A 20,940-nucleotide genomic window follows, 5' to 3' on the forward strand; every position below is an offset into this window, starting at 1 on the left:
ATTTTCATTTTTGTAAATGTGCGCTACTAGACATCTAGGGGGGGGGGTGTTTCGGGGAGGATTTGCAAACATCAAAATAACTCAATGCACCCACTTAGTGACTTTTGTAAAAAAAATCAAATTACCATTTCACCCATTTTGTTTTGGCTTATTGCACCCACCACCACCTACTGAACAAAAATCCAAAACCCATTTTCTTTTCTTCTTCTTCTTCATTCCTCGTCCTCTTCATCTTCTTCATCTTCATTTTCATATTCATCTTCTTATGAATTTTGTGAGAGATTGAATTAGTGGAGATTAGGTTTTAGTTTTTTTTTCTTCAAGTTATCTTATTTATTCTTTTTTTATATTTAGTCACCAAGGAAGATGAAAACTACTACTAAAATCTTAAAACAACGATTTTGAATTGAATAACTTGAAGATTTTTTGATAGTTCTGTTCGATAGGTTCAAACCGTTCTTATTTTAGCAAATTCAATAGGTACCTACCGAATATTACTAAACGAATTTGATAAATACCTATCGAACAAAATTTTCAAATCGAATATTACAAAACTAACTTGATAGGTAACTATCAAATCTTATAAGATAGATTCAATAAGTACTTATCGAATATAACTTACTCACGTGAATGATTTCGACTCGATTAAAAGTATTTAGGATTAGAAAAATAAATAAGATTAAAGCTTAAAATCTTCATTGAAAATTTTTTATATGAGAAAAAGAAGAAGAAGTGTGTGAGAGAGAGAGCAAGAAGTTGAAAAATAAAAATGATTTGATGCCTTTAGGTGAAAGAAATAAGTAATTAAGGTTAAAATGTATTTAATAAGTGTGTAGATATTTATTTTAAAGTTAAGATAGGTATTACAAGAAAATAGGTGAAATGGGTGTGTCCAAATAGCACCCCCCGCCCGCCCGCCCGCCCAAATGACGAGGACTACTAGTTCATTGATTACCTGAGTAGGTGGGAACTTTAGCACAAATTATAAAAAGCCCTGTTTCCTATAAGTAGTCGTTTCACATGCCCCTGGAGAAGTCAATATTCAACCGTGCTCTGCTATGCTCTCTGCCTCTGCTTCACGATTCAACAAACACAGAAAGAACGAGCAAGGAAGAGAAGGCACATTCTTTCTTCTCCGAAAAGAGATAATCGCCAACATTTTATATGGAGATTTCTTATCCATCTTCTATCTTCACACCATCTCAACATCAATCTCGCCCTCACAGAATCAACTATGGAATCAAATTCCGACCTTTAATCTCTATTCGAACACTTGAAATCCCTAGATTATGCTCTCGGATTCCTTCACCAACATCCTTAAATGGAGAAATTTTTAGTGTTGGTTGCAGAAAGAGCTACCTTGACCACAATTTTGTTAGAAAACCCGAATTCAGAATCCATGCTTCGAGAGAAGAATCACATTTACCTACCGAAAACATAAAGGGGCAAATTGTAGTTGGTTCTGCAATTACTGTTGTTTTAGCGGTTGCGAATCGTGTCCTCTACAAGCTTGCACTTGTTCCTATGAAGGAGTACCCGTTCTTCCTCGCCCAGGTCACGACATTTGGGTAATTTCTTTATAGGAACGATTTCTATGTTGTTTTGCTTTGTTTGTAAATCTTTGTATGATAAGAATTGCAGTAATGCTAGCTAATTTCTCTTCCTTGATTGCCAATTCTTGACCTCTTGTTGACTTGATCTATCGAGCATAGCTCTCAAGACATGTCTTACTCTCAAACAATATGTTAAATGTATTTTTAATATGCTTAGTATATAAATTTGTGTGTTAATTGGATCAATAAAACTATTCTAGGAGAAAAATGTGAAAAAATAAATTCCTAAATATGTCCTCTTCATTTGTCTTCCTCACCCCTCTATTACCAAATCTAGTGGCCAAAAACATAGCCAAGCAAAGACAGATATCGGATAGATGATTTGAACAACCTTGAATTCGACCAGGAACACGAATGGTTGGTGGCCAAATGTTGATGGACTCTTAAATTAGCGATGGCTTGCTATTTTTGGTTGTTGGTCGGAGTGTGGTGGAGGGGCGGTAGGTGGTGTCATCAAGAACAAAGTCAATTGTTTTTATCTATACATGCACTTAAGGCTTTTCTTTTGGTGTGACATTGCTCATTGTCTGTTTTTTTTTTTTTTGAGTAGAGCTAGCCTGACCAACTTAGTAAGGAAAAAAGGTCTTACTAAGGTTCATCCACCATCAAAACAAAACCTTGAGATCTGTAACAAAACACAAAGATTTGTTTCGACTATAGATAAGCCTTAGTAAGGCCTTTTTTACCTTACTAAGTTAGTTAGGAAATTGTTTTTGTTAATCTTTTGTAAATTGGTAAGTACCACATGGGTAGTGGAGGTGTGGTTCAACGTCCTTGGTTTCTCTTCCCAGAGACACGAGATATAGTTCTCTCCCCCATGATTATACCCAATATGCCAGTTTGTGGTGGTTTGTTGTATCCGCAGGGACTAATCCTACTTCCAGAGGGGGTGGGGACACCCTACATCATAAAAAAAAGGGACGTAATAAAAAACACAGAAAAGAAGGTGCGATGGAAAGTTGTAAGGTAGGATGCCCATGTACCAATATGGATATGAGCACAGTTACAATACGTTGAACAGGGCAGCAGCGGTTTAATCATACTAGAATCAATAAGCTAACGGCCAAATATGGGTAAGATACAAACAATGAATGTGATGCTTTTGTGTGCTGACTACATACTATGAGATCCAACACATCAATGCACAGTAACTGGGAATGGTTTTTAGCAAACACCCATTATATTGCCTCAAAATTCAAGCTTTTTGTAGTCTACCATTGCAAGTTACTCACACAAACACGCACACACAAATAGAGACACACACAGGGAACTCTGATTTTCTCTTCATTCTTCCATCTTTTTATCTGAAGTATAAATCATATTAAAGCAATCTGCTTAGCTCGGTTTGAGCCTAGCCTTATAAACGCGTAATTCAAAACAGATGCCATGCTACTCCTCTTCGTACCCTTGACCGTTGTTAATGGTAGTGTGTGTTCTTACCTCTTCCTATTTTTTTCTTTTGAGACCAAATTATTTGCAAAATTCCCCATACTAGATGTTCCTTTTTTTTTTTCTTCCTCCTGGTCGAATGGTTAATTATGGATGTGATTTGAATGGTGCAATCTTCTGACAATATTTGTTTATAAAATTCAGGTATGTGGCTATTTATTTTTCTATCCTTTTTGTACGATATTGTGCTGGAATTATAACCGATGAAATGCTAGCTCTTCCGAAATCTCGTTTTGTGGTAATCGGTATTCTAGAAGCCCTTGGAGTTGCTGCTGGGATGTATTCTGGAGGTATCTTAGGCAACTTAATCTCGAGAGGCACTAAACAATAATTTTCTCAAGTGATTATTCAAATATGGTGCTTATGACACGAAAACTGCATTTCAGTATCTATTTTTGTTCATTGTATTTTATTCCAAAATATTGTCATTATACTACTAATTGGATTTTGTTTCTCATTTATTTTTTTAACAGCAATGCTTCCAGGACCATCCATACCCATATTAAATCAGGTAACAATTATTATTTAAGTAATTTAACTTAGTAAAAAAACCTATGATGCTGCTGAAACAACACTTTAGTTTATTGGTTCTGCAAATTCTGTGTGGTAATACCACAGATCTGGGATCAAAACCACTTTAAATTTATTTTAAAAATTATAGTTCATACTATAATTGACATTTTATTTTCCATGCATTCTTTTTTGCAAACTATAGGATTTGTGAACTATCATGAGGCTTTAATCAATTATAAAATGTCTATACCATGGCTTCAAATAACATCCTGCAATGGTAAATGATGACCTTTATAACGGTAACTACCAAGGCCTATTCCATATTTTAGGAAGTAAAGGCGTTCCATTATTCGGCAGATTTTCTGTTAGTAATGTCCATTGTTTTCATGGATAATGGATGTTACTGGATGATATCATTTCAGTTTTCCGTTTCTTAAAAAAATTGCTTTTAAAACTTGAAATGGTTATCATTCAACGTTCTTTTCTTTACTTTAGTTCAGATTTCTGCTTTTAAATTAAGAATTCAATTTCATTTTATAACACTTCTTTTAAAAAAAAATTATTTGTGGTGGAGCCTACCATTATATAATGTTGTTCCGTAACTGTTATTTTTTGGTTGTTACACTACCAGTAACCTTAATTTAATACTTAGATCCAAATTTAGTTGTCTTAGTTTTTCCTATAATATTTCAAATATGCCAAAACATGTCTTCTTCCCTTGAGCTTTTATTCGGGGACCAAAATACGCATTAAAGAATAAGATTACAATAAGAACAGAAGCTTGTGGAAATGATACATGGAATATGATTGTTTATGCATTGATTAGTCAATATTAACTACCCGATTACATGTGCAAGTCATTCAATGTTCCTCTGGACTATCAATCTATCTGATTGTTTATTTGACATCCTCATCATGTGCTTTTCATGCACTTATTTTGCAGACATTTTTGGTGTGGCAGCTGATGTTTTCTACATTGATTTTAGGAAGAAAATATTCATTTAATCAAATTGTTGGCTGCTTGCTCGTAGCTGTTGGTGTAGTTGCAGCAGTAGCTAGGTATATATTTTGTTCCATATTCCATGTCATGAAGGCTTCTCTGATTTTGAATGATTCCTTTACTTTCTGGAATTTTTAATGGGCTGTATGTAAATATCGAAGATATTTGTTCAAAACTGAACATCAACTAATTGTGGAAAGAATCTGCTTAGTGTGCTTGCTAGTGATCACTAGAACGTTAGTTTTCAATTAGATGTTTATATAATCTTTCTCGATGATACATCTGATTTGGGGGTTAGAAGACCTTAATGAGGCCTACTGATTGGATGGCTGGGATCCTCTTCCATGTGTGCCTCAAATGTCATATCGACGGTCAAGACCATATTGTTTTATACTTTTATGACTATGGTAATCCCAATGCCCTTAATGGTATATTCCTTTGTGAGGCAAGTGCATGTTATGTTGGTGTTGAGCAATGAAACAAGCACACTAGAGATAAACATGATTGCCAAGCATATCTTACTCACTTCAAGCAATGCATTAGAAGTAATATTTGTATTAAAGGAAAGGAGTTTTCATGAGGACCTTCTGGGGGTAGTATACGAGTTGCTGTGGGGAATGAGGTTAGAAATTATAAAAAATGGTAGTTTTTGGAACGTAGGAAAGCATTCGTCATGCAGCTTCTGTTAGGTGCAGCACATTTGTGTGTGTGTGTGGGTGGGTGGCTGGATGGGTGCATGCAAGCATTCAAGGCATGTTTGAGTTGGATGACAATATGTCCATAGTGTACCCAATTCATATTTTGGTATAAGATTTGAACTCAAGCCCTACCAGATTTTGTTAGGTCTTTCAGGTATTGGGTTGGGTAGTGAATGGTAAACGTATGTACCAGGATACCTGAACCTAACCTGCTATTAATCTGTTTGAAAAACTCAAAATCCATATTCAAATCCTTTATTGTTATCCATGGATACCCATTCAAACCCGTGTTTATGACCCTTATGATGTCTAAAATTGAATGAAGGTCATTTGACCATTTTGAGTAATCGATCACTAAACACTTGATCCAAAAATGACTAGATCACTTATATGTATGTAGTATATGCGTGTGCATACGTGTATGTGAGTGTGCGAGTGATGCCTTGAAGCTTTTAACTCAGTACTTAAAAATAAAAGGTTTTATAAGCTTGTGGGCATGCTGATTCACAGGGGCTCTAGAAAATGTATATGTTTTTTTTTATCACCTCATGCCAGAGGTGCATCTCATTTAGATATGTGCGTAGGTAGCTACTCTCTATTAAAAAAATTAACAAAAACATTTATCTCCCCATATGAAATAGATCGATGTGTAATTCTGGTTATTGGTTTAATTCTATATTCCTAATCCTCATTACTTAGTATTTTAGTAAGGTGTGCTTATGAGGTTTGTACACCACATATGAAGTAGAATGGCAGTCTAGATTGTTTAATTTTATACTTAAGATATAAATTAGTCATGGATATGGTTTTCTCTTTTATATTGTAAAAGATAACAGATCAAGGAAACGTGCATATGGTTATATACATTTAAATGTAGCACCTTCACCAAATTAATGAGAATATAATTATTTAATATAAATGTAGATTTTGGAATGTGGAAATGCTAGTTATGCATGTGTTTGTGTGTGTATGTGGTGGTGCGTATATCTTTGTTTTTTGGCTCTCTTCTCAAGATGGTCCTGTATATTTCCTGCTCGGTTGTGATGGAAAAAAGTGAAATATACTTTGTAGTGTTTGTTTTCTCATTGGAAAATAAGATCAGAAGTGGTTTAGCTTCAATATATTTGTGTACACTTACAGTACACATCCTTACATGTGTAGTTTCTTATGCAACATAGCAGGTAAAAGTCATACTTGTTTGTGTTCATTATAAGTGCAGCGGCTCAAATGAGGGTCAAATTTTATCCAACATGGAGTTTATATGGCCAGCACTAATGATCGCTTCATCTGCATTTCAAGCTGGTGCATCAATTCTCAAGGTTACCACAATCGCTTTAGTCTTTTTTTTATATTGGTACTCTATAGAATCAGAACAATTGAACTTAAACCAACCTAGTGTACTTGCAGGAGTTTGTCTTCATTGATGCGGCAAGGAGCCTTAAGGTATGTTTTATCCCATTATACGTATGGTTATTTTCGGAATGTCCTTTTGAAAATAATATTGCCTTCTGAGTCTTTTTTCTTTTAGACCGGTAGTGTTCTTTTGTCTTGTTGCATGGTCAGGATTCTCAATAATTCTTATTTAATCTATTGGCAGGGGAAACCACTTGACATATTTGTCGTCAATTCTTTTGGATCTGGCTTCCAGGTGACTTTAGTTGCATGTTACATTTTTTTTTGCTCATCTCAAAGACTACTTTTAGATTTCGTATTGTAATATTAATTGTAGGGATAGAATAGTTTTTTCTCCATAAATCAACCTCATCAATTCAGTCTGATGTCAGTAGTATCAACTGAGGAATTATGACATTTAGCCATTGTAGATTTGGACGTATCATATGATGATGAACATGGTTGGCTAGATGGATCATCATATGTCCTATAGCCCACAAACAATGTGGTGGATTCTCTTGCAAAAAAGTAGTTTTAACATGGAATACTGTGTTTATTGGGGCCCCCCTTCTCTAATTTCCTGTATTTTTTGTTTCTTCTGTTGTCTGCTTTGTCCATTTCGTTAATATATAAATTTTGTTACTTTCCAAGTAGAAAAAGATAAATGTGATTGGATCTGAAAGGAGGGGAAGATTATAAAGGATCAAGGGGTGAGGGTTAGACTGTAAAATGGCATGGATTAAGGTGGTGAGAAAAGGCTCGAAGAAGCACTGTTTTGTTTTGTGTTTTCAATCCCAAATAGTTGGGTAAAGGCACCCATGATGATGATATGAGGCAGAGGAAGGACCGGGAAGCTTGGGTTGTCTACAATTAGTCAATATCATCTGAGAAGAAGATAAGAATCATTGAGAGTAAAATAGGAAACAGAAATGGGAAGATGCCTATTTTACCTGTATAGTCAATTATATAACAAAACAACCACAGTTATTCTATACCTAATGATAAAGTGTGCCCTACATCCTAATTTCACCGTTTAGATCTGCACAATACCTAAAAAGATCGTTGAACATCATGGAACCTGGACAAGTAGACTTAATGTGGTTGGTTTCTGTGTCTTGGATGTGAACTACACATATGTAACTTCCATTTAAATTGATTTTTTTTATTCTTGAATAATGTTGACCCATTTGAAGTTTGCTTTGGAGTATTTTAAATTTGTAGATATCATTCTCACGATGGTTTATTTTTTTTGGACATGTAGGCTCTTTTTGTACTTCTCTTTCTCCCTTTCTTATCAAACCTGAAAGGTATACCATTTGCCGAGCTCCCTTCCTACCTGAAAAGTGGCGCTGCTTGCTTTTTGAATACCGGAGCCAATGTGACAGGCAAGTTTTTTCATAGGAGATCACATGTAGGAGTTTAAGTATTGTTTAATTTTCACAGTTTTCTTTGTTGCCCATGCTTTCAATTTTCATGATATCCTGCGACTTTCTGTGGCTACCAAAATATTTTGTTGGTTTGTTATATAGTTTTGAGTCATTGTTTCCTGACATCCCTGGCCAACAGCTTACTGATCAGATGATCGTAAATGCCCTATCTATCATAATCCTGCAATGGCAAGTCAAGAAGTCGTCTAGGAACCAGATCATTTGATCCTTCGGTTGAACCCTATTTGGTTGCTTTAGGAAAATTGAAAGGTCGATTCTGCTTGTGTACTTTGTACTTCTTGTGTGAATATTAAGTTTACGACACAAACCATAGTTTCAATCTAGAATACGCAAACAATGACACAGCATTTTTAGGTTTGCTGCCATCACATGTGTCGACAAATGGACATACCTGGTCGCATTAGACACATAAGATGAGGGCACCCTTTATTTTAATTTAATATTTTTTTAATGTAAGATGACTTATGAAGGAGAGCTAATCCGTTTTCCATGTATTAATCTATTAAGTTGTTAAACAGAACTATGGTTTGATATTAGAAGTATACTTCTATTAAATTAAATATTTTCTTTTACTTTCATATATTTGTGCCTTTTTTAAAAAAAATTTAAAAAGAAACTTCTGAGTTATATATAGCTAAAATATATATTATAATAAATGTTTATGGATGTGTCAGCATTTGGGCTTCTCAAAAACATATGACACTTGGTCTTGCGATTGTCCCCCAATACACTTCTTCGCGCCCTTGACACAACTTTAAATCCTCTCTATATCTCTGTCTCTCTCTTGCACCCTTGCTTAGGGCTGCAATTGTACATTCTCTTGAATTTGACATAGTTACATGTTCTTACATTGCTTTTGGATGATTCAATGGAGATGGGTCATTGTCTAGAACTTCTACTGATTTTGGCAATCTTAATTATTCAATCAAGAGCTAGAACTTGAGTAGATAATTGTATCTTGGGTCAAAATCACAGTGGTTGTTCTGCAGCATTGGGAAGACTTACCCTTTTGGAGCGTCTCTTAATTTGTAAAGTTAAAATTGGTGCACCATTTCCTTCTTTTTTTCTCAATGAGGAACTAGGATGATTGACCAAAAACCAAGTAAGATGCACGGGCATATCCATCATTCATCAAATCTGATAGTCCAGAAATGTAATACAGATCTATTGGCACAAAATCTGGCCAAATCACATTTTAGGGCTTTTGAACATTTCTCTTTCTTAACTTGTTTTTTTTTATAATTATTATTGTTATTGACTTCTTCTTTGGTGTGTGTTTCTCCTCAGGTTGCGAAGGAGCCCCTTTATTACCTCTGCTTTTCATAACCGTGAATATGGCTTTCAACATCTCTTTGCTTAGTCTTGTCAAAATTTCCTCAGCCGTGATTTCTTCTCTTGCGGCAACATTAGCAGGTACTCTCTCTATTACACACGTGCATTATATATATATATATATATATCCTTTTGGGCTAATGATTTTTTTCCCCACTTTGCAGTGCCAATTGCCATTTATGTCCTTACCCTTCCATTGCCTTATCTCCCTGAAGGTTCAAGCTTGAGCCCTTTTTTCCTCTTTGGCAGTGTGATTCTAGTATTGGGTCTTGTTGTTTACAACTTACCTCAGACTGCAAAGAAGAGTGTTTAATGTTAAATTTTTGAATAAATGATTGCTCTCAAAGTGTTACTTTGGTTGCATTGGCAACACTTGAGCTCATTGTTGTTTCTATGATGAATTCGTACACACAATTTAAATACTAATTGTGATAGTATAAATGATCCTTTTTTAAAGAGGGCCACTCTTCCCTTTTTTGAATCACAGATCGATTCTGTTATCGTTGGTTCTAGGCCAGGGTATCTCATGCTTTCAATACACAACATTACATATAATTAGTAGATCACTTGAGCATGGTCTGATTATGAAGCTGTGAACTCATGCACATGTGTATGGCTTCTTCTTCTTCTTTTTCTTCTGATATTTTGTTCTTACTGAGGTTTGGAAAATTTAGCTCAACATTTGTGATTTTAGTTTTGTGGACGCTCTGAAATTCTTGTATGAGCTCTTAAAATACCTGAAGTTTGCAATTCTTCCATTATCCTGTAGTTACCATATACAGTGAACAAAGACATCCTTTCTAGGGAAATCAAAGTTCTAATCATAAACCAAACAAATGGTTTGTAAATGCCAGTCCTATTGTGACTGCTTAATGGACATTCTATTAGGAAATCTTGTATCTAAAGTTTATACCCCCACAAAATTGTACTTGAATGGGATCTACAGTTATATTTTATTATATAAATATACTAAAGTTTGCCTATGTGACACGGGCATTCTCTTTGGGGTTAAAGGGGTAAAAGAGAAAAGTTAGAAGGGTATTATTAAAAAGGGGCAAAAGTTAAAAGGATATTTTTGAAAAAGAGGGGGAAAACAATAAAGTTGAAGGAATGAAAAAGAAACACAATAAAATGGTTACTGTGGATCTTATTCTATTATAATTAGAATTTGATATTTATATCCTATACAAAATTGCAGTTGAAGTAAGATTTATCATTGTGTTTTATTATTATAAAATTGAGGAAATGAAAAAGAAAGACAATAAAATAGATAATAAGTGGAATGAGACATTTATGCCCAATAAAAGTGTAATTGGAGTAGGATTCACTATTGTATTTTATGATATAGATTATATTATTTGGAAACTTATAAGTTTTCATGATGTGTTTTGGGCATTTTGCGTACTTAATTGAATCCAATTTTTGCAAAATCCAATCAAATGAATTGCCAGTCATCTGTCAGAATGGTTTTCAAAACACTGAAAATAGTTATTTCTATATATATTTTAAATGTCTGAGACTTACCATCTTCAAAGTGATTTGTGCAAGAATGGTTGTTGGGCTAGACTTTTAAAATGTATATATGAATAATTTTTATTTAAAAATAAATCTATAATATTTTCCTACAATACCCGTGATATGTTAATTATTACTGAACCATTTAAAGTCATCGTTGTGTTACGAAACAGTGACCCCAATACAGAGCTACTTATTACCTGGGAACCTATATATATATTTTTTTTCCAATTCCAACAGTGTTGGACGCTGACTTGGAAAAGTCCAGGATGCAAAAATTATGAAGGGTATCTTGGTCATTTTAGGGGTAATTCGGTCTGCGCGTTAACTGCCACCACAACGAAGCATGAACAAAAACGAATCTCCCGAACCTAAATCCGAGCCACGTTACCAAATCAAACTCTAAGATATAATTTTCTCTCTCTGGCCGACGTACCTTCGGAAAAATTTGAAAAAAAAACTCTTGGTTGTGGTTCCTGATTCATCTGAAATTTGTGAAAAACACGCACTTTTTATAAACTTCAAATTGGATCTCATAATACTTAGGGTTTCTTCGATCTCTTCCTTTCTGTTCCTGCAATTGAAGTTTGTTCTTCGAAGAATTCATGGAGGACGAATCAGCTTCTACTCCTCAGAGCTCATCAAGTTCTGTGCCTCTAGGTCATTCTGTTATTCCAATGGTGAACAAACTCCAAGACATCTTCGCTCAACTCGGGAGCTCTTCGACAATCGAGTTACCTCAAGTCGCTGTTGTTGGGAGCCAAAGCAGCGGTAAATCGAGTGTTCTTGAAGCTCTGGTAGGAAGAGATTTTCTACCGAGAGGTTCGGATATCTGTACTCGAAGGCCTTTGGTTTTACAACTGTTGCAGACGAAGCGAAAGCCGGATGGAACTGAGGAGGAGTACGGTGAGTTCTTGCACTTGCCGAAGAAAAAAATCTATGATTTCTCTGAAATCCGGAAGGAAATTCAGGTAATTTTATTTGTTAATCTATTCTCACTTAAATTCTTTAATTTTTTTTTGCTGTACTTGAATCCCTATCTTGGTATCACAAACGATTTTGACATCCTGGTTACCGATGCAGCTTACTTTGACTGGTTACATAACAGATAACTAAGAGTAACATTTCTATATCAAATATTGATTGGTGGAATCCAGAGTTCTTTTGTAGTTCTGAAATCCAAAATTCTTCATTATTGAGTTAATAGTAAACGAGTCGATTTACTTATTGAGGTGATTGGAAATATTTTGTGATGAGTTTGTTTCTTAATAAACCATTTTTTTTTAATACAGGATCCGAATAGCTGACTTTGGTTCACTTCTTGTTCTCCATTAGAAGATGCACAATTTGAAAGACTAAAAAAGATAAATTTTGCAATTAACTCATTTAAAAAAGATAACTAAGAAAAAGTTTATAGAGTTCTTCCATTCATTGTTTTTTTTTCTAGTCCTCACATTCATCGGATATATGGTTCATATACAGTTATATATTCCTATATCTTTCAGATACACAGTATACCACAAAGTAAAACCTTCTTGATTCTCAATTGCAGGCTGAAACAGAGAGAGAAGTTGGAGCAAATAAGGGTGTCTCTGACAAACAGATACGACTGAAGATTTATTCGCCAAATGTTCTTGATATTACATTGGTGGATTTGCCTGGGATTACAAAGGTTCCAGTTGGTGACCAGCCGTCTGATATTGAGGCCCGAATTAGAACGATGATACTATCATATATCAAACATCCAAGTTGTTTGATTTTAGCTGTCACACCTGCAAATTCAGATTTGGCAAATTCAGATGCACTTCAGATAGCAGGAACTGCTGATCCTGATGGTAAATTCCTATAGTACCCTTTTTTGAGTTGGTATTTCATGAAGATTTTAAGATAGATAAATTAGCAGTTGTAGGGAGTTGCTGCTTTCTATTGATTTTAAGGCTCTCATAAGCTATTTTTTCATTGGCAGGTTATCGAACAATTGGTGTAATTACAAAGGTACAATTGCTTTAGTTTTGTATCTTGGTAAAATTTTTGCAACATTTGATAGTTGTCCTTTTTTTTTTCCTGACAAAGAATGGTGACTATTTTTCTATGACTTCAGTTGGATATTATGGACCGGGGTACCGATGCTCGCAATTTTTTGCTTGGAAAAGTTATCCCTCTTCGACTTGGTTATGTTGGTGTTGTGAATCGTAGTCAAGAGGTAATCCTACTTCTGAAAAATTAAGTTGTCTAAATGTTGTAAGAATCAGATGTCTGGTTGTTGCAGGATTGCTGAGGCTGATACTCACTTTAGTTCTTGGAAGAAAAGAAAGAAGATTTTTGGTGAATTTAATAAAATCTTTCTAATTGGGTGCTAATTATCTTTTTAATTTGATTATTTATTTATTTATTTTTATGTTTGATCAGTTTTTAGTAATAGAAAATATTTGATATAGAGTACTATACTGGACCCTATTGGATGGGTTTACAATTTCTATGCCATATCTTTTTTTTACTTTTATTTTGTATAGTATTTTAAACTTCCAGATGCATCCTTGATCTGTCAATACTGAATTTAATTACGTTCTTGAGAATTTATTTCAGTTAATCTACCTATTATGCCCTAGGTATAACATGTCTAAGAACCATGTTGCATGGATAATGTGGATTTTGGAATTTGGTTTGCATCATTCTTGTGTCCCGGGGCACTAAGTCAATGGATTCTGGATTTCAGTTATGTATATTAGATCTGCAAACTATGAAGTTGTATTATTAACGATACCTTTGCCTTGATTAGAATGACATATAAATATACAGTATTGAGAATAATATCAAAATTTGAACTTTTTCGAGTTATCTGTTGGCAATGGGTAGTTGTATTCTGTTACACACTCATGTATAACCTTTTGAAACTTCTGATCATCTTGTGTTGTTTCTATGAGTAGGATATCATGTACAACCGGAGTATTAAGGATGCACTCGCCTACGAGGAGAACTTCTTCCGCAGTCGACCTGTATAAGCCTACTGCTTTTACTGGTTATTTAATTATCTGGTCTAGAGTATGTAAACAATTTTTTGATAGATTTTGTTGCTGTTACAGGTATACAATGGTCTTGCTGATCGGTGTGGAATCCCTCAATTAGCGAAGAAGTTAAACCAGGTAGGAATGCTGAGTGACTTCATGGTGGGTTGCATGGTGGGTTACCATGAGTCCCAAGCTCCTCTGCTCATTAGACAAGAAGAAAAATTTCCCCAATATATTATGGAAAAATCCATTACGATCCAAACAACAAACTTCTTTTACTCTACCTGTAATGATTTTAACTTTTTTACTTTCAGATTTTAGTTCAGCATATCAGGACATTACTTCCAGGGTTGAAGTCACGTATAAGTTCTTCATTGGTTTCTGTGGCTAAGGAGCATGCCAGCTATGGGGAAATCACAGAGTCAAAAGTATGTATTGATATTGGTTGAGATGATTCTTGTAATGTACTGTGTGGTGGACTAATATAGTTCGTTGTTCTATTCTTTTGTGTACTAGTATAAGATTCAGTTCTAAATTTTAACTAATATTTCTACTTCATAATTCTCTTATTTGACTTATAAAAAGAGACAGATATTCTCTTATTTATTTGTCCTAAAAGTTTTGATAGTTTTCACCAAACCGCTAAAGTGACTCTTCCATTATTTTAGTACTTACAGCTTTCTTATTTGTTCCTAATCAACTACAGGCCGGTCAAGGAGCACTTCTCTTGAATATTCTTACAAAATTCTCTGAAGGTAAAAATGTCCTTGGCTATTTACTTAAGCCTTTTTCTTACTAGGCCATGGTTTCAATATCTTCCGTTGTCCTCAAAATGTAACGAAAGCCATTTATCTTTCTTATGGGATGTCTTTGAAAAGACGTTCAATATCCGTAAGCCACATCTCTTACTTTTAAATGGCGTTAAACATTTTAGGAACTAGAATTACTAGGTTAACTTCATTAACTGATCCCAACTTCAGGAAGCGATTTCTTTGAACAATACTCTGCACCATTTCTTTCTTTTCATGGTACTTGTTTGTGTAATGGTTTAGCTCCTCGTGTGACTCATAGATTACTTGTTTGTGATAGCTTTTTCTTCGATGGTGGAGGGGAAAAATGAGGAAATGTCAACGTCTGAGCTGTCTGGTGGGGCACGGATTCACTATATCTTCCAATCAATCTTTGTGAAAAGTTTGGAAGTGCGTATCTTTACTTGCTTTCCATGCTCCTTTCCCTGTTTAGTATTTAAAGCGTAAAATGGCAGATATTGTTCAAGTCTTTCTATGTATATCTCATTGCCATCAACAGAGATCTGAATGCTTTTTTCTTGTTTAACAATTTCAGTTACATTTTGACTAATAGAGTCTCTTTATTGCTTCCACTCTCATATGGTCACAGTAGACTCTAAGAACCACCCATCCAGACTTCATTGTCGAGACCTACCCTTTCATTCAGTCTGATGAATTTAAACCCACCCCCCTGGCAGGAGGTGGATCCTTGTGATGACTTAACTGATGATGACATCCGCACCGCTATTCAGAATGCAACTGGTCCTAGATCTGCTCTATTTGTCCCGGAGGTAGGTGTTAGTGCGTTCCCTTTACTTTATGAGGTCAACATTTTATGCAATTTGGAGAATCAAGACTTATTTCTTTCAACCAACTATACGATTCTGTTTTCTATTTGATGGTCTTTTTTTTTTTTTTTCTTTTCTTTTAATCAACGAATATTCAGGTGCCATTTGAAGTTCTTATCCGAAGGCAGATTGCTCGTTTGTTAGATCCGAGCCTTCAGTGTGCAAGGTTTATATATGATGAATTAATAAAGGTAGGCGATTTTCAATATGCAAGGTGACCTATTAAAATACTTTCATATTTGTTTTCTTGTAAAAAAATGTCTTCAAGTTAAGTGTTTGCCAGTCAGACAAGTTCAAAGTCTGAATTAAGTGATGTACTTCAGATGAGCCACCGTTGTCTGGCCAATGAGCTGCAGCGATTTCCTGTTCTTAGAAAGCGCATGGATGAAGTTATTGGTAATTTTTTGCGAGGTGGCCTTGAACCTTCAGAGACAATGATCGGACACATAATTGAAATGGAGGTATGCTTGCTTTTGAATGCTTGAAATTGTGTTACTTCAAATTGTCAACATGTGCCTACCTCGTTGTGATTGTGCACAACTGATTTCCTATTACTTGAGTTATAGTAAGGAACACTGATGATTTCTCTAGATTTTTGTTAATTTTTTATTTTATTCGTGTATATATGTATGTGTATCACTGTCATCTTCCATATTTTGTCCCGACTATTTGAGGTTGGCAGCAGTATTCGATTTCACCATTCAACTTTATCTAGAGCTATAACTTCTGTCAAAGAAGTTGTTTTAGGTCATCGTTGTACATGCCCAAACCCATTTGAATTGATGTCTTCAATTGGGGTGAGATGATCTCTAGATTCCTTGAATGTGTTCTTTTTTGGTTTTGTCCTTCCTAGTTTCTCTACTCATCCGCATCAACACCCTCATATATTATCTGTTTGCTCAACTTCAACTTCATAAAGCATATACTTTGTAAAATTCACTTTAGTCCGATCAGTGAGCATTTATCACATAATGTTTTGGAACCATGTCTCCACTTTAGCCATCTTGGACTAATTTTTGTTGGTAAATACTCGCCAATTTCTCCATATTTATGGATCATATAATTAAAATAACAAAATGGTTGCTTTTTTATATTCTCTGCCTTCAATTTTGACTAATATCTGATCATTTTAAGTGTCCATACTAAAGTTGATTGCCTTGCACATATTCTGTCTTGGTCCTTCTTTTGAAAATCCTTTGTTTGTAAACTTCTTTCGCTTATTTGGATGCACCAGCTAGTTACAAAATTACATTGATAGCATATACTCATTTCCTAGCTCATCTGGCAGCACTGAGACCAAACGTTTATTTGTTCAGGAACCCTTCCATTGATGGTTTTACTTATTCATCCAAATTGCCTTTCTTGTCTAGCTACTGCATGAACATTGATTTATTGATCATTGTTAAACTTTGATATCGATGTCCAGTCTGATAAGCTTTTTTACAACTATTCTGGTTAGGGTGGACTTTGATCCTAAACTATTTGGAGTTCGAAATAATTATGTGTTAGTTTCTGCCTATTGCATGTCATTGCCATTATTTTTGTATTCAACAACTGTAGATTTGTTTCTGCCCTTTACACATGTCAGGCAAAAGTGTAAGTGGTTCTTGCATTTATTGGAACTTGAAACAATTAAGGAACAAGAAATAAGATTAGATTCTGCTAATTTTCCTCATGTTGTTTTGGTTGGTTGGTTGGTCTTTTATGTACTTTCTGTGGAGAAATGGACAATTGTACTTGAAGTTATCTTCCTTCCAAGTTCTGGTCATTTCTGAACTCAATGCAGGCATTTTCTTTTCTTTTTTCAATTCCAAATCTTGTTCCTTGATTCCTTTCCTTTTAATTAATTAAATATCAATGAGTTTGTCATAGCTGATTTATCTGTTCTGTGATAACAATATGCATCTTTCATCAATAGCTCTGTGCACTTTAAATAATTCTTTTCTATGTAGATGGACTATATAAATACTTCGCACCACAATTTTATTGGCGGGAGTAAAGCCGTAGAGGTTGCATTACAGCAGATCAAGTCTTCTAGGGCATCTGTACCTGTGTACAGAACAAAGGTGTGCTTTTCATGTGCTCCTGGCTGGAGGCACCAATCTTAAGTTTTGCATCTGTGATAGATAAGAGTAAGAAGTACGAAATATGCTCTCTTTTTTTTTCCTGTTCTAACTGGCTTGTACATTGTGGATGGTAGGATGGAGTATATTCTGATAGAGTACCAGCATCTGAAAAAAGTGTGAAATCTCGTGCTATTCTTGCTAAATCTCCAGCAAATGGAACTGTTTCTGATCAGGTATGACGACTTCACGTCAATTTATTGTGTTAGTATTGCATCTATATGTGTAGGATGTTACAACCTGTTTGGCAAAGCAAGTTTTCTTTTGCTACATTTGAGCTCTATTCATTTGTTCTAATTTTCCCTTGATTCTTGTGTTTCCAACCGGATGATAACTAGGGAGTTCGGCCTGTTGCAGAGACCGAGAGACCGGGAGCATCTGGTAATTTGTTACTTGAGTGAAGGATTGTTTTCTAGATTCTATATGCAGTATCCATAAAAGAGTATCATATGTGATTCCAAAAGGCATTTGTGCGTGTGGTACCTTGAATTATTTAGTTGCTTTTGGTTGCAAATTGCTAATCTCAACCATCTATATAAGTAATGACAAGCAGCATAATGTTAAATGATCATTTAGTTTGATAATGGTTTGATGATTAATCAGGAACTGCAACTGGTACTAGTTGGGGGATTTCTTCAATTTTTAGTGGGATTGAGAACCGTTCATCTGCAAGAGACAACCTAACAAGCAGTCTGTATGGTGGACCTGCTCACAGTGTGGAGCATGCACTCTCTACGATCCATTTGAAAGAAGTAATCACATAAAAAAAATAATCATTTTAGAACTGATTAATCTACCAAGCTTTAAATCTGTTTCATTCTGTTCATTTGGTGTGTGTTTGGTATTTGTTCTTAGCCCCCAACCATCTTGAGGCCCTCAGAAACCCATTCAGAGCATGAGGTGATTGAAATAGCGGTCACAAAATTGCTGTTGAGATCATACTATGACATTGTCAGAAAAAATATTGAGGACTCTGTGCCTAAAGCAATTATGCACTTTTTGGTAAGTGTTCTAGTTCTATCAAAAGCAAATTGCTGTTTCTTTTATGTAATAGATCATCCTTTAAAGATAGATTGCTTTATTCACCTTATATGAGGTCAAAAAGCAAGCTTTCAAGCTCAAATCACCTATAGTGAATGTAAATGATCGATTTAAATCTCATTAAAGCTTCTAGTCTTAGTTGTTAAAGGCAGTGCCTTGGTGGCACCCACTTTATGCGGAGAATAAGAAGTGTCCACTTTGGTAAATAAAGCTGTTGCTTATCAGTATTAAGCATTGAAGCAGGCATTTTTTAAAAGGCCTCTGCGTCACATTTAATAATAATTATCAGGGGTTTTAGAATAGAACTCCTGAGATTTTCTTGCTTAGACCTTTTAAAGAACAATATTGGCTTCAGATTTGAGGACTTTTATGTTAATTTAGTTGATGTTGATGAAACTCAACTCTAAACATTTCTACTCTGTTTACATGTTTGTTGTAGATTGTTTCTTTGATGGATGTTAAATTGGTAGCGTCACTTTTAATTGTTGGTTAGTGGTTTTGAATTAAAGATTGTGACTTGTTTATTTGAATATTATTTGATACATATCTTTATTTATTTATTAGTTGATTATTGACTCACCACCTTGCTTGGTATTAATTATGTATTGGTATATTTATCGTTTTCTTCTTTTTTTTGCTACTTCTTCTTTCCATTTTGCGTGTGCTTTACTACATCATATAAAAAAAATAAAAAAATTAAAACACCAATTTTTTTATTTTTTTTTCTGCCACTGAGGTCTAGTCTAGTGCTTTTAACTTGTTTATGGGTCATGCTAGTAGGTAAATAAATATCTGATGTTGAGGTATTTACTTGCCTAGGTATCACACTATCATTGCCTTGTTCCATGATTACTGCTTTTTCCTAATTGTTGATAGTATTTATGAACTATAACTTTTAACCTTAACAGTCAAATTGAAGGTGCCAACTAGCTTAGTTAATAAAGTCTATGGGCCATGACACCATGTGCCTGGGTTCAATTCCCACCATCACCAAGTTACTGATCTTACTAAAATCAGTTTTACCGATAATAATAATAATAATTTTTTTTATAAGTAACAGTAAATTACTATCGAATTGTTGATTAGTTCGTGGAACAATATGTTATTACTAATGGGCTGCTTTGATATTGTGTCAATTCATATCCAGGTTAACCATACGAAAAGAGAGTTGCACAATGTCTTCATTAAAAAACTTTACAGGTGACAGATTGCTTGTCTTAAGTCTTTACTTGATTCTGCTATCTGCCTGTGTTACCAGTTGAGCTTCTCTTCTCAGCTGGAACTGTAGTGGGCCTACTGTAGAAACCGGTTTATATTGGTATATTGTTTCAAAACAGAGAGAATCTTTTTGAGGAGATGCTGCAAGAACCTGATGAGGTGTCCATGAAAAGGAAGCGCACTCGAGAAATGCTCCGAGTGCTGCAACAGGCTTTCCGGGTGGGTGTTTCATGCTTCCTGAAAGAATCTCACAGAATGTTAATGCAACCCCTTCTAGCATATTTAACATGTTCTCCACTCTTGTTCCTTTTTCTTTGTAGACATTGGACGAATTGCCGCTTGAAGCTGAAACTGCTGAAAAGGGATATAGTTTGAGTACTGATCAAACTGGGTTGCCCAAGATCCATGGGCTTCCTTCATCATCTTTCTATTCAACAAGCAATGATTTCAGTACATCCTACACAACTTCTGCCAAGAACCTGAAGTCCCGAAAGTCGTCAAACTCAGGAGAATTAAATTCACCATTTCATGCAAATGCAGATTTCAACGGAAGTGAGCGACATTCTATACTGGGATCCTTTCCAACATCTGATCTGTAAACGTTAATGCAGCTTGTAGGACCAAGTGTCTGGTCGTGTTAACCTATTCATTTGGTTGCGCTCCTTCCCTCAATCACCCAAGGTGTCTGGGTATTCCACCAAATCGAGCTGGCACAAAGAGATGGCTAATATTTCTTGTGTTAAATTTTTACCTTTTTTTTATTTGCATATAATTCCATTTTGTTTCTTATTTCATATGTTGGATATACCTGACTTGGGTAACAATACCCAAAAGATAATAACAAGATTTGGTGATCTCCCCCATTTTACGAGAAGTCTCTACCAATTTATATGCCCTTTGTTGAGAAATTCTTGCTGGTAGATTTTGTTTGAGATATATATCGTGTTGGCAGGG

General features: G+C 35.0%; 2 protein-coding genes across 3 annotated transcripts; both read left to right on the forward strand.

Moving 5' to 3' along the window:
- The first annotated feature begins 1,007 nt into the window (after positions 1-1,007).
- On the forward strand, positions 1,008-9,901 carry CLT2 (CRT (chloroquine-resistance transporter)-like transporter 2). 2 transcript variants are annotated; one of them, XM_086435645.1, is made up of 10 exons: positions 1,008-1,568; positions 3,207-3,352; positions 3,536-3,573; positions 4,519-4,634; positions 6,493-6,592; positions 6,681-6,716; positions 6,871-6,921; positions 7,927-8,050; positions 9,401-9,526; positions 9,610-9,901. In XM_086435645.1, the coding sequence occupies exons 1-10, from the start codon at positions 1,165-1,167 to the stop codon at positions 9,756-9,758; spliced, it is 1,290 nt and encodes a 429-aa protein (XP_086291771.1). In that variant the 5' UTR covers positions 1,008-1,164; the 3' UTR covers positions 9,759-9,901. The 2 variants fall into 2 exon arrangements, with proteins under 2 accessions (XP_086291771.1, XP_086291773.1); XM_086435647.1 differs by having other exon boundaries at positions 1,415-1,554.
- A 1,394-nt stretch (positions 9,902-11,295) lies between these two features.
- Positions 11,296-20,939, forward strand: LOC147407206 (dynamin-related protein 3B-like). The gene is made up of 20 exons (XM_086435644.1): positions 11,296-11,931; positions 12,513-12,795; positions 12,927-12,955; positions 13,062-13,163; positions 13,888-13,956; positions 14,044-14,103; positions 14,283-14,396; positions 14,675-14,723; positions 15,058-15,167; positions 15,455-15,547; positions 15,703-15,795; positions 15,928-16,065; positions 17,557-17,670; positions 17,805-17,903; positions 18,066-18,108; positions 18,331-18,479; positions 18,583-18,729; positions 19,916-19,968; positions 20,106-20,205; positions 20,307-20,939. Exons 1-20 carry the CDS (start codon positions 11,566-11,568, stop codon positions 20,583-20,585), a joined length of 2,490 nt encoding a protein of 829 aa, XP_086291770.1. The 5' UTR covers positions 11,296-11,565; the 3' UTR covers positions 20,586-20,939.
- The last annotated feature ends 1 nt before the right edge of the window (position 20,940 follows it).

This window comes from Akebia trifoliata, chromosome 3 (assembly GCF_017979445.1).
Source record: "Akebia trifoliata isolate Shusen 1 chromosome 3, ASM1797944v1, whole genome shotgun sequence".
NCBI classification, from domain to species: domain Eukaryota; kingdom Viridiplantae; phylum Streptophyta; class Magnoliopsida; order Ranunculales; family Lardizabalaceae; genus Akebia; species Akebia trifoliata.

Bases quoted from the DNA above. Each gene is read 5' to 3' on its own strand.
- CLT2 (XM_086435645.1), top strand. From the start codon at position 1,165: ATGGAGATTTCTTATCCATCTTCTATCTTCACACCATCTCAACATCAA. The intron at 1,569-3,206 runs GTAATTTCTTTA...TATAAAATTCAG, and splicing joins GCCCAGGTCACGACATTTGG to GTATGTGGCTATTTATTTTT. The intron at 4,635-6,492 runs GTATATATTTTG...TTATAAGTGCAG, and splicing joins GTAGTTGCAGCAGTAGCTAG to CGGCTCAAATGAGGGTCAAA.
- LOC147407206 (XM_086435644.1), top strand. From the start codon at position 11,566: ATGGAGGACGAATCAGCTTCTACTCCTCAGAGCTCATCAAGTTCTGTG. The intron at 15,168-15,454 runs GTGCGTATCTTT...CCCCCCTGGCAG, and splicing joins TCTTTGTGAAAAGTTTGGAA to GAGGTGGATCCTTGTGATGA. The intron at 16,066-17,556 runs GTATGCTTGCTT...TTTTCTATGTAG, and splicing joins GACACATAATTGAAATGGAG to ATGGACTATATAAATACTTC.